The 13,313-nt window shown below is 46.6% G+C and overlaps 1 protein-coding gene across 4 annotated transcripts in view; it reads right to left on the reverse strand.

Annotated features, from left to right (window-relative positions):
- sdk2b (sidekick cell adhesion molecule 2b) overlaps positions 1 to 13,313 on the reverse strand; it is a 599,240-nt gene that overhangs the window by 121,571 nt on the left and 464,356 nt on the right. For all 4 annotated transcript variants that reach the window (XM_078401132.1, XM_078401131.1, XM_078401133.1 and 1 more), the window contains exons 31-33: positions 10,971 to 11,074; positions 2,770 to 2,840; positions 1,484 to 1,619 (exon numbers count right to left, since the gene is read on the reverse strand). In XM_078401132.1, the coding sequence (XP_078257258.1) occupies positions 1,484 to 1,619; positions 2,770 to 2,840; positions 10,971 to 11,074 (311 nt within the window). The remainder of the gene's footprint in view (positions 1 to 1,483; positions 1,620 to 2,769; positions 2,841 to 10,970; positions 11,075 to 13,313) is intronic.

Here is a 13,313-nt window from a genome sequence, read left to right on the forward strand (position 1 = left end):
TCTGCTGTCATGGTTGTCGGGACTAAAGGTCTACATTAGATGGTGTCTCGAGCAGGGCTTACAAAATTTTACTAAGCTGCTCCTAAAATCATGACAACATCATTTCAACGACATGTTAAAGAAAATTACATGCAGGTGCAGCAATCTCAATCAATACAAAAACCATGCACAACACAGTTATATGCACCGAGATACTAATAATCAGAATATGTTGTAAGATACTAAAGCTTTGCCACATGAAAAACATTGTAGGGGCAAAATATAATGAACAATTCCTGATTTGTAAAAGCAACAAGTAGCCTGATTTAAAAATGCACCAAGTTAGCCGAAGCAAGAAGATAGGGTGGGGACATTGTTGTATTCATCATTTCCTCATTTCAAATGAGCGTAGATTGCTTTGATTATCTGCTGCAGTGGTTGCGAAAGATCGGATTGCATTGTAAATGTCAAACAGTTTACTTACACCGTGTGTTTACCTAGACCGTGTGTTTACCTACACCGTGTGTTTATCTAGACCGTGTGTTTTCCTACACCGTGTGTTCACGTAGACCGTGTGTTTACCTAGACCGTGTGTTCACCTAGACCGTGTGTTTACCTACACTGTGTGTTTACCTAGACCGTGTGTTTTCCTAGACCGTGTGTTCACGTAGACCGTGTGTTTACCTAGACTGTGTGTTTACCTAGACCGTGTGTTTACCTAGACCGTGTGTTCACCTAGACCGTGTGTTTACCTAGACCGTGTGTTCACCTAGACCGTTTACCTCGACTGGTTTGCAGCCACATTCATCAAGTGTCTTTGAACATAAATATTGACAAATATCACACTGAACTTATTTCGTAGCAAAATACAATTCTACAATTTTACATTGGGTTGAGAAGGTCAGAATATTTCGTACTTTGAATGAACCTTTCACGCTTATTCCGATCATGGTGGGAGCAAAGTGCTCAGGGATTAATACCGCATGGTTGAGATGGAGCAATGCTTCCTTTAACATTTCCCCAGCAACGTGTCTCGAGCCCAAATGATAAACATTTAATTCATACCAACCATATCGTCCTTTTATTTCTCGGTGCAAGAATGCTAATTTAGTACTACTTCAAGCGAACCATTTCACTACTCACATTGGTTCTCTTTCTTGCTCGATTTAAAGTTTAAGAACCCTGAGATATGTACTCCCTTGTCTCCCCTGGAGTCATGGCATTGAAATTAACTTCAGATCACATTTCTTTCCTAGAATCTCCTCATTAATCTTCCATCCACACCCTTCAACTTTTGAAATCCCAACCTAGACATCAACAACACTTTTTTGGGGTCCCTTTTTGTTAATTTATCCTTTGTGATTTACCATATTAAGGGTTGTTTTTTCACTAATGTTTTATCAAGCTACCTGCCAGGCTACATCCATGTGAACCAACAAAGAAATACTGCATTAATGGAGACGGAAACCTGATCTGTAAAGCCATGTAAACAAAACAGACTTACGTGTAAGTTCAGACCACTTGGCACTGGGGTTACCCACACTGCGGAGGGTGAAACTTCGGTAGCTGTCGTAAAGTAGTTCTCGGTATCGAATCCGGTACCCTAACAGAATCCCATTAATCTTCTCTTCTGCCGGAGGCTTTGTGTGAAGGAAAAAGAGTCAGCAATGAGTTTTGTTGTAAAGAAGATGGAACAAGCCAGCGAGAGATCTTCCCTCCCAATGCAGCATGCGACTGTGTATTCGGTGGCCCTTTGTAACTTTGTCGGCTCCAGACACATGTGTGCTGCCGAGGTGAGGTCTGCTGGACGATTTTACCGGGTTGTGTGCAAAACAAAGCATTTCACTGTACCTCGGTACATGTGGCAATAAAGTATCATTGAATCATTGTTTAAATACAGCGCCCATCAGTTTCATTAACTAAGACATAAAGTGCAGGAGTAATTCATCGGGTCAGGCAGCATCTCTGGAAAACATGGATAAGTGACATTTCGGATCGTGACCCCTTCTTTAGACATAAAGTGTTCTGTGGCTTCATTTCACAATAAATCACAGGATTAATTGTATGTTTCCATATCTACTTATTTATCTCTTTCCTAAAACTCTTGTTTGTTTATTCCTGAACTACAGCCAAAACGGAACACGATAGGGCAACAATTTTAGGCCCACCTTACTCACCGTCGCCCATTTGATGCTAATGGAAGAAGTTTCATTGAAATCGGTGTTATATATTTCAAGTTATTCACATTTTAAAGTTTAAATCTACGCCTAGGGAGGGAGGGAGAGGGAGGGATGGAAGGGGGGGGGGGGAAGGAGGGAGGGGAGGGAGGATAAGGGGGGTTGGGGGGATGGAGTGGGGTGGGAGGGGAGGGGAAGGGGAGGGGGGGGTGGAGGGAGGGGGGGTGGAGGGAGGGGGGTGGAGGGAGGGGGAAGAGGGAGGGGGAAGAGGGAGGAAAGGGGAAGAGGGGGAGGGAGGAGGGAGGGAGGGAGGAGGGGAGGGGGAGTGGGGGAGGGGGGGAGGAGGGGAGGGGGGAGGGGGGGAGGAGAGGGTGCTGCACCAGTGCAGGAGAGGTTTGGGCCCAACGGGTCCACTTGGTCTAGTATATTCATATATCTTATTGTCCACATATCTGTTGTGCTGCTGCAAGTAGGAAATTCCTTGTTGCATCTCGGGACATGGGACAGTGAAACACTCTTGACTGTTGGATCAACACTCAAGTGTCCCACACAGTTGATGGGCTGAGACTGTGCAGTGGGACGGGGCAGTTTTCCACGAGTGGCTTGAACCTACCTGCCATCGGATCATGACCGAGGTTGTGGTGTGTGGCGTCACCGACAGGATTTCAGGAGGCTCATCGGGAGCTGCAACACATAACTTTATGTTAGTGTTACAGTGCTGATAACCCCAGATCCACACAGTGACACTACCCCCCCCCGCCCCCCCCCCCCCCCCAACACTGCTGGAACACGTGGCCCTGCTGAGAAAGATGTGAACCCCATTAAAGCTGAGCATGTGCCCGCCCCACTTGGATTCGCACCCATTTCTCTCTCTCCCCCCCCCCCCCTCCCCCCCATCCACCTATATTCTTTCCTCTGGCTTCACAATTCGCACCAGTTCCCCTTAACTCACACTTTTTGTCTTTTAATTTCTGGCCTTTGTCCAACCACCTGCCAATAAAGCCCCCACCCTCACCTGTATCCACCTATCACTTGTCAGGCCTTGTAAGCGTTCATCCCCTCCCCCTCTACAATCAGTCTGAAGAAGGGTCCCGACCCGAAACAGCACTTACCCATGTTGTCCAGAGATGCTGTCTGACACTCTGAGTCATTCCAGCATTTTTGTTTCTTCCTTTGTAAACCAGTTCCTTGCAGTTTTTGCAATTCCTTGTGTCTCCATTATCTCTATTATCCATTATCTGCTGTGTACTCCCTTTCTCCCAGAGACGATGTCTTTCACTGCAGGATAAAGCTCAGTGCCAGTCTGAGTGGACACACTGTGAGCAGAAACAGGGCAGATAGAGAGAGACACAAGGAAAGGCAGTTCTGGTTTACAGCAAACATGGAGTCAGGGTCAGGCAGCATCTCTGGAGGACGTGGATAGGTGACCAATCTTCAGATCGATGTTGACAGATGGTACAGATTACCAGAGTTTTGCCCTTCGGGGCTGCCAGCAACATGTATCGCCCAGCTGGCATCACTGGCTGGGCAATCACAGATCCCCATGTATCGCCCAGCTGGCATCACTGGCTGGGCAATCACAGATCCCCATGTATCGCCCAGCTGGCATCACTGGCTGGGCAATCACAGATCCCCATGTATCGCCCAGCTGGCATCACTGGCTGGGCAATCACAGATCCCCATGTATCGCCCAGCTGGCATCACTGGCTGGGCAATCACAGATCCCCATGTATCGCCCAGCTGGCATCACTGGCTGGGCAATCACAGATCCCCATGTATCGCCCAGCTGGCATCACTGGCTGGGCAATCACAGATCCGTCTGGCTGAATTTCCCTTTCTGATTTCAGGATTGCCAGGGTTTACTGCAACTTTAGCTGTGCATGTGCCCCTGGTGCTGAAGTAATGCCTACTTCTTGTTCCTCATGAAATACCTGTTTCTCTTCCACCTCAGGGCCTTTTGCATGTCACGCTGTTCACTGACTGGCATGATAAGCAGTGTCTGTCATCACGGCTAGGGGAGTGTGTGGGTGCGGGGGGAGTGTGTGGGTGCAGGGGGGGTGTGTGTGGGGAGTGTGTGGGTGCGGGGGGAGTGTATGGGTGCGGGGGGAGTGTGTGGGTGCGGGGGGAGTGTGTGGGTGCAGGGGGGGGTGCGTGTGGGGAGTGTGTGGGTGCGGGGGGGAGTGTGTGGGTGAGAGGGAGTGTGTGGGTGCGGGAGGAGTGTGTGGGTGCGGGGGGAGTGTGTGGGTGTGGGGGGAGTGTGTGGGTGCAGGGGGGGGGTGTGTGGGTGGGGGGGGGAGTGTGTGGGTGCGGGGGAGTGTGTGGGTGCGGGGAGGGGGGTGTGTGGGTGGGGGGGGGAGTGTGTGGGTGCAGGGGGGGGTGTGTGTGGGGAGTGTGTGGGTGCGGGGGAGTGTGTGGGTGCGGGGGGGAGTGTGTGGGTGGGGGGGGAGTGTGTGGGTGCGGGAGGAGTGTGTGGGTGCGGGGAGGGGGGTGTGTGGGTGGGGGGGAGTGTGTGGGGGGAGGGGTGTGTGTGGGTGGGGGGGAATGTGTGGGTGTGGGGGGGAGTGTGTGGGTGTGGGGGGAGTGTGTGGGTGTGGGGGGGAGTGTGTGGGTCCGGGAAGAGTGTGTGGGTGTGGGGGGGGGGAGTGTGTGGATGCGGGGGGAGTGTGTGGGTGTGCGGGGGGAGTGTGTGGGTGCGGGGGGAGTTTGTGGGTGCGGGGGGGGAGTGTGTGGGTGTGGGGGGAGTGTGTGGGTGCGGGGGGAGTGTGTGGGTGTGGGGGGGAGTGTGTGGTTGCGGGGGGGGGGTGTGTGCGTGGTGCGGGGGGAGTGTGTGGGTGTATGGGTGTGGGGGGGAGTGGTTGGGTGGTGGGGTGTGTGCGTGCGTGGTGCAGGGGGAGTGCGTGGTGCAGGGGGAGCCCCATGTTACTGTTCCCCTCTATTTCTCCAGCAAATGGAACCCACAGATCCAAGCCAGAGATGTGGTCCGCACGCTAACAAAACAATCTCTGTTTCTCTTCGAATACTTTGGGCAATACCACAAAGTAAGACTTCTCACGGATGGCTCAGTGAAAAAAAAACCCCACAAATAAGTGAAAGAGATGGTCACTTGTCCAAATTAAATAATCGTGACCGAATATCTGAAAAGTGTAGCAAGTTATAAAAATCTTTAATGGTAACTTTTATTTGAATCTTGCATCGAATCTTAAATCTTTAAATTCCTCTGCAATTCATTTTTGGCTGGATTATACATTTTTATCACAGTTTAAGCTGTCATGGCTTGAAACGTTTCCTGCACAAATGCCAAAGTACATCGGTAGTTTAGTCCAAAGCACGACTAACTTTTCACCCTTTTCATCCACCAAACTGCAGCAGTAAATACAGTTATCTTCTGAAAATGTATCCTACAATTACAATGGAATTCGTATTTTGAGAAAGCATTCTGCTTGTGTTTGTTTAAACAAAGGTTTTGTAGATAACTGAGGTTAAATAAATAACAAGGGTTGCGTTTCAACATCTGATTTTGTTCAGCCTGCACTGGAATGTTAACTATTCCAGCACCATGAAAACAAAGTGTTCTGAATTATGCCCTTTCACACTTATTGTTGAACATTTTCACAAGGGAGCAAAATAAAAATGAAAGTTGACTAGGAATATGGAGGCACAGACTTAAGTTTAGATTTTAGACTTTAGACATACAGCGCCGAAACAGTCCCTTCGGCCCACCGAGTCCGCACCGACCAGTGATCACCCCGTACACGAGCACTATCCTACACACTGGGGACAATTCACAACTTTACCAAAGACAATTAACCTACAAACCTGTAGGTCTTTGGAATGTGGCAGGAAACCGGAGCACCCGGAAGAAACCCACGCAGTCACAGGGAGAACGTACAAACTCCATACAGACAGCACATACAGTCGGGATCAAACCCGGGCTTCTGGCACGGCAAGGTAGCAACTACTGCTGGGCCACCGTGCCGCCCCACAGATTTGAATAATGTACCTGCAGCCACAACAAAAGATTCCGCTTGATCAGTTCCGCAGTTGTACAGGGCCCTGGTGAGACCATACCTGGAGTATTGTGTGCAGTTGTTGGTCTCCCAATTTGAGGAAGCCATTCTTGCTATTGAGGGAGTACAGTGTAAGTTCACCAGGTTAATTCCCGGGATGGCGGGACTGTCATATGATGAAAGAATGGAGCGACGGGGCTTATGTTCACTGGAATTTAGAAGGATGAGAGGGGATCTTATAGAAACATATTCAATTATTCAGGAATTGGACACGCTGGATGCAGGAAACATGTTCCTGATGTTGGGGGGGGGGGGGGTCCAGAACCAGGGGCCACAGTTTAAGAATAAGGGGTGGACCATTTGGAACTGAGATGAGGAAATAGTTTTCACCCAGAGAGTTGTGAATTTGTGGAATTCTCTGCCTCAGAAGGCAGTTGAGGCCGATTCATTGGATGCACTCAAGATATAGTTAGATAGAGCTCTTAGGGCTTGTGGATTCAAGGGGTATGGGGAGAAGGCAGGAAGGGGGTGCTGATTGTGGATGATCAGCCATGATCACATTGAATGGCGGTGCTGGCTCGAAGGGCCAAATGGCCTCATCCTGCACCTATTGTCTATTGTCTATGTATCAGCAGGCTGGGGTTTGGAAATTCTAATCTCGTGGAGAAAAAACAGTATGGACCAACTGATCTCCAACTGAATGTGAAAAGGACAGCAGCAGGAAAGAGAGAATGTGGCATTTTACTGATGTGTTATTAACACAAGGTCTTATTTCTTGTCCAGGGTTTGCCAAGAGGAAGAAAGGGATCAAATCTGACTTTATAATCCACTGTAATCTAATTTAACTTTAATAGATGTGCCTGCTTGCAGTTCACTCGCTGAGCTGCCTGTGACTAGCCCCAGCCCAGCCCGCAGCATCTCCACACAGATCTCAGCTAGTTATTTAAGAATTGTAAGAAAATAACTGCAGATGCTGGTACAAATCGAAGGTATTTATTCACAAAATGCTGGAGTAACTCAGCAGGTCAGGCAGCATCTCAGGAGAGAAGAAATGGGTGACGTTTCGGGTCGACCCGAAACGTCACCCATTCCTTCTCTCCTGAGATGCTGCCTGACCTGCTGAGTTACTCCAGCATTCTGTGAATAAATAAGCTAGTTATTTAATCTTCTCAAGCTAATGATGAGCCACAAAGTGCTGGAAGGACACAAAGTGCTGGAGTAACTCAGCGGGTGAGCCAGCATCTCTTGGAGAACATGGATAGGTGATACAATAGACAATAGGTGCAGGAGTAGGCCATTCAGCCCTTCGAGCCAGCACCGCCATTCAATGCGATCATGGCTGATCACTCTCAATCAGTACCCCGTTCCTGCCTTCTCCCCATACCCCCTCACTCCGCTATCCTTAAGAGCTCTATCCAGCTCTCTCTTGAAAGCATCCAACGAACTGGCCTCCACTGCATTCTGAGGCAGAGAATTCCACACCTTCACCACCCTCTGACTGAAAAAGTTTTTCCTCATCTCCGTTCTAAATGGCCTACCCCTTATTCTTAAACTGTGGCCCCTTGTTCTGGACTCCCCCAACATTGGGAACATGTTATCTGCCTCTAATGTGTCCAATCCCCTAATTATCTTATATGTTTCAATAAGATCCCCCCTCATCCTTCTAAATTCCAGTGTATACAAGCTGATGTTTCTAATGCTAAATTAAATGTTAAATCCCACCCCCACCTCTCTCTCTTCCAGCTTCCCCAGCACAATCAGTCTGAAGAAAGGTACTGACCCGAAATGTCACGTAACCATGTGCTCCAGACCTGCTGCATGACCCGCAGAGTTACTCCAGAACTTGGTGTCCTTTTGTGTAAACCTGCCATCTGCAGTTCCTTGTTTCTACATGAATCATCTGAAACTGTTTTCAAATGCATTCACTCACTGCAGACAGGTGCCTTCCTCCAATGTAAGACAATGTCACTCGCATAATACTTGGAAAAGCAGCAGCTTGTCCAGTCTAGAAACCCTCCCTTTATCCTCTTCTTTGCGTGAGATCAGAATAAATTGATCTGTCCCCAGCACAGGCTTTGTGCCAAGAGCACTGAAGTACGTTCTCTGTGCTCCCTTCAGTGCAGATGTGCATAATTCATGAGCACTCTCTTTCCCGTGAGTGAATCCCCTTCAAGCTGACGGGCGCGGGAATGTTGTAAAATGATCAGCACCAGCCACTGGGAAATGTACGAAGTACTTGTCTAAAAACTACGATTCAGTGTTTAAAAAAAATCTCTGATCATGGAACATCCCTGAACGAAGGAATAGAAGGGACAAATATTGTTGTCGGCATTAGTTTAGTGTAGATTTAACGTACAGCATAGAAATAGGCCCTTCAGCCCATCGTGTTCACGCCAGCCATCGATCACCAGTTCACAATAGTTCTGTAGGTGGGAAAATAACTGCAGATTCTGGTTCCAATTGAAGGCAGACACAAAATGCTGGAGTAACTCAGTGGGTCAGTGTTATTCCGCTTTCTCATTCACTCCCTACACACTCGGGGCAATTTACAGAGACCAGTTCGCCTACAAACCCGCACGTCTTTGGGATGTCACGGGTCTGCTAACTGGTCTGCAAAGCTGCTACCAGAAGATGTGCTGGAAGAATGGTTGTAACAGGTTTTTACATTTCCCAGCAGCCGCCTTGTCGTGCTACATGTTGCAACAACCTGACTCATCTTGGACGGGGAAACAGCTCAAACACACCTCATGTAAACACGAACAGCTACAGATCCACGTCATTTCTGAGCTGCACCCAGCAACGCCCTTCAAATGTGAGGAGGTGATGTGATCGAGAGCAAGCAAGATTATGAGGGACCCCTACCACCCCAGCAATGGACTGTTCCAGATGCTACGGTCAGGCAAGCACCTCCGCTGTCACGCTGTGAAAACGGAGAGGATGAGACGGAATTTCTTCCCACAGGCCATCAGGACTGTTAACTTTTATAACTCCAGGGACTAAATTTTGTCTTCTCCGTATTAACTTTTATTTATATGCTGTAACTGTAATTCTTTTTTTTTTGCACAATCCGCAGGCATTGCCACTTTCATTTCACTGCACATCGTGTATGTGCATGTGACAAATAAACTTGACTTGACTTGACTTGAGTGGTGGCTTTACAGGGTCTAAACTTATTTCACTACTTGAAGTTAAATACTGAGAGGGCTATGGGACAAATGCAGGCAAATGGGACTAGATTAGATGGAGCATCTTGGTCAGCTTGGAGGAGTTGGGCCGAAGGGCCTGTTTCTGTGAAGTCTGACTCTGCCACACTATGACTTCTGTTCAGTGCATGGTTAATACACATACATGTCATGTGGGAGATTGGGAGGGAAGGCAAAATGAATTCAGATGGCAAGTGATGGGGGTTGAAGTTTCAAACAGATTTAATGTCAAATTTAAGGCATTTGAGGATGCAATATTGTAACGAAAGGACAACAGGGGAGCACAAGAAATAAAACTGGAGTTTACAATTGTGGTGAGGAAGTATGAATAAACATTATTTTGGAGACATTCTTACATTTCCAAGTGGACTGTAAGTAACATGACATTACAATAGAATATGGGCCTGTACTGGGACAGGTGAGTGAAAGGTGTTTCTACCTTCTTAGAAAGCGGAGGATTCTTAGAAAGCGGAGGAGATTTGGCATTCTGTAATAACTTGTACCAACCTTTACCGATGTACAATAGGCAATAGACAATAGGTGCAGGAGGAGGCCATTCGGCCTTTCGAGCCAGCACCGCCATTCAATGTGATCATTGCTGATCATTCTCAATCAGAACCCCGTTCCTGCCTTCTCCCCATACCCCCTGACTCCGCTATCCTTAAGAGCTCTATCTAGCTCTCTCTTGAATGCATTCAGAGTACCAAAGAAAGCATCTCAGCATTCCAAAATATACCAACATTTACCAGCTTTAGTTTGCATGCTAACCACATAAATCAGATCATACTTTACATGAGTACAATCAAGTCACACACAAGTACAACAGGTCGTGCACAAAGAAATCTATCAGCGTGCAGAATATAGTCTTACAGCGTCAGAGACCCGGGTTTGATCCTGACTATATACCAGCATACACTACAAGACTCAATAACAAAGGGTGGCACAGCGGTAGATTTCTGTTTCCTGTTCAGCATGGACAGTTGATGGTGAAGTGGGGTCCCTCAGATGGTTAATACCTCTTGCTGAATCAGGCATTGACTTTAGACTTTAAAGACACAGCGTGAAACAGACCCTTCGGCCCACCAAGTCTGTGCCAACCAGCGATCACCTCGTACCCTAGCGCTATCCTACACACTAGGGACAATTTACAATTTTACAGAAGCCAATTAACCTACAAACCTGTACGTCTTTGGAGTGTGGGAGGAAACCGGAGCACCTGGAGAAAACCCATGCGATCACAGGGAGAACGTACAAACTCCTTACAGTGAGCACCCATAGACAGGATCAAACCCGGGTCTCTGACGCTGTAAGATTATATTCTGCACGCTGATAGTTTTCTCTGTGCACGACCTGTTGTACTTGTGTGTGACTTGATCGTACTCATGTAAAGTATGATCTGATTTATGTGGTTAGCATGCAAACTAAAGCTGTATCTCGGCACACGTAATAATAATACACCAAACTAAACATTAATTATCAGACAATCAGATTCAATTATCATTAAACAAAAAACATTCATTCAAATAATCCCCTTTTGAAACGGTTTCTGTAAACGGTTTCTGAGTGCCAGAAATACGACACTCATGGTTTAACCTGAAACTCACCAGCTTGCAGGGTGGTGACAGAATCAGAGTCCTCACTGTATTCACTGTCGCCAATATCATTCGTTGCTTTCACACGGAATTTGTAAGAGGTGAAAGGTTTGAGTCTGCAAAACATGTTTAGATTCGATTAATTACATTAATATTATTTTTAAATCTTCTACATGACAGCAATGATTATGCTTGAAAAACATTACTTTGGATAACCATGAAAAGGATGTGAAAGGTTCTATATGTGAAAGGTGCTTACACCAGCATCTGCAGTTATTTTCTTACACTATATAATGCTTACACTATATAATGCTTTTTTTCCTTTCTGAAATGAAAAGGCTCTCAGCAAATTCCACAGGTGCACCGTAGAAAGCATCCTATCGGGATGCATCACAACTTGGTTTGGTAACTGCTCGGCCCAAGACCGCAAGAAATTACAGTAGGGGTGTGCAGCGTAGGTTTACTAGGTTAATTCCTGGAATGGCGGGACTATCATATGTTGAAAGACTGGAGCGACTAGGCTTGTATACACTGGAATTTAGAAGGATGAGAGGAGATCTTATCGAAACGTATAAGATTATTAAGTGGTTGGACACGTTAGAGGCAGGAAACATGTTCCCAATGTTGGGGGAGTCCAGAACAAGGGGCCACAGTTTAAGAATAAGGGGTAGGCCATTTAGAACTGAGATGAGGAAAAACTTTTTCAGTCAGAGAGTTGTGAATCTGTGGAATTCTCTGCTTCAGAAGGCAGTGGAGGCCAATTCTCTGAATGCATTCAAGAGAGAGCTGGATAGAGCTCTTAAGGATAGCGGAGTCAGGAGGTATGGGGAGAAGGCAGGAACGGGGTACTGATTGAGAATGATCGGTCATGATCACATTGAATGGCGGTGCTGGCTCGAAGGGCCGAATGGCCTCCTCCTGCACCTATTGTCTATTGTCTAAGCCCAGTCCATCGCACAGACCAGGCTCCCCACCATCTACACTATGTGTTTCTTCCCGAAAACAGACAACATAATCAAGCAACACAACCTGGTCATTGCCTCTTCTCTCTCCCACTGTTCAGATGATACAGAAGCTTGAAAGCAAGTACCGCCAGATTTAAGAACACCCTCTTCCTCGCTGGGATCAGATTACTGAACAGTCCTCTTGTAAGCAAAGGGTTAGTCCCACATTGTACATGTGTATGGTTTGATTGTACTCTTGTATAGTACAATCTGACAGCATGCGAAGAAAAGCTTTTCACTGTATCTCGGTACACATGACAATTATAAACCAATACCAATTATGAATGTAGACACAGGATGCTGGAGTAACTCAGTGGGTCAGGCAGCACCTCTGAACAACATCTTTTTCTCCAGAGATGCTGCCTCACCCACTGAGTTACTCCAGCATCTTGTGTCTATCTTCAGTGTAAACCAGCATCTGCAGTTCCTTCCCACACACTACCAATTGTGAATGTGATTGGCTTACACCTGGTTTTGGGAAAGGAAAGTTAGGGAGGATTGACATATTGTGCCCGTTTTTTAAAGTTCTGTTTAAAGCTGATGTGACGATACAAGTGGTTTTGTTAAAGAACAGCGTTTGTTTTGGTTACCAACAGAGCCCTTAGTTTCCATTACACGTTGTCAACAGGCTTGGGAACACATTCATCAGGAGACCCACTCCTAATTCTATTAACTATTGTCCACTGAAAGTGTATCCATGTCAACTGGAGGGAAAGGACTGTCCTTGGCTGTGCTAGACTTGGATGGGCTCCAAATGAGTTCTCCGTCTAATTCTGTGCTGTGAATAATGAGAGGTGATTGCTGAGATAACCGGGGGGGGGGGGGGGGGGGATGGGAGGGAGGGGGTGGGAGCTGATCAGAATTATGATTGGGGACAGGCAAAGGAGAAGATCGAGAAATGCTTCTGTATCTTCTCAATAGCAACTCCCCCATTTATCATTAGCAACTATTCCAATTATTGATGAATTTTAAATTTGTTGGACGCGAGCACCTCACGGATTACCATTCATGTTGTGTGTACTCAAAGAAAGTAGAGATGCACTTTTCATGCCACATCTACCTTTCAGCTACACATTTTTGGCTTCTTAATAACGCCTAATTTAATGCATTAAATCGAGTGGAGTCTAGAGTGTTTTATTGTCATATGTCCCAGATAGAACAATGAAATTCTTACTTGCAGCAGCACAACAGAATATGTTAAAAAAGTACTCTGTAAACAATATAATAAACAAGAAAAAAAAGTTCAGTGTGTGTGAGTATATATTATGTGTGTGAGTATATATATATATATATATATACACATATACATACATATACATACATACATCTATATATATTACGGTCCCTCAAC

This window comes from Rhinoraja longicauda, chromosome 6, assembly GCF_053455715.1.
Source record: "Rhinoraja longicauda isolate Sanriku21f chromosome 6, sRhiLon1.1, whole genome shotgun sequence".
Taxonomy (NCBI): Eukaryota; Metazoa; Chordata; class Chondrichthyes; order Rajiformes; family Arhynchobatidae; genus Rhinoraja; species Rhinoraja longicauda.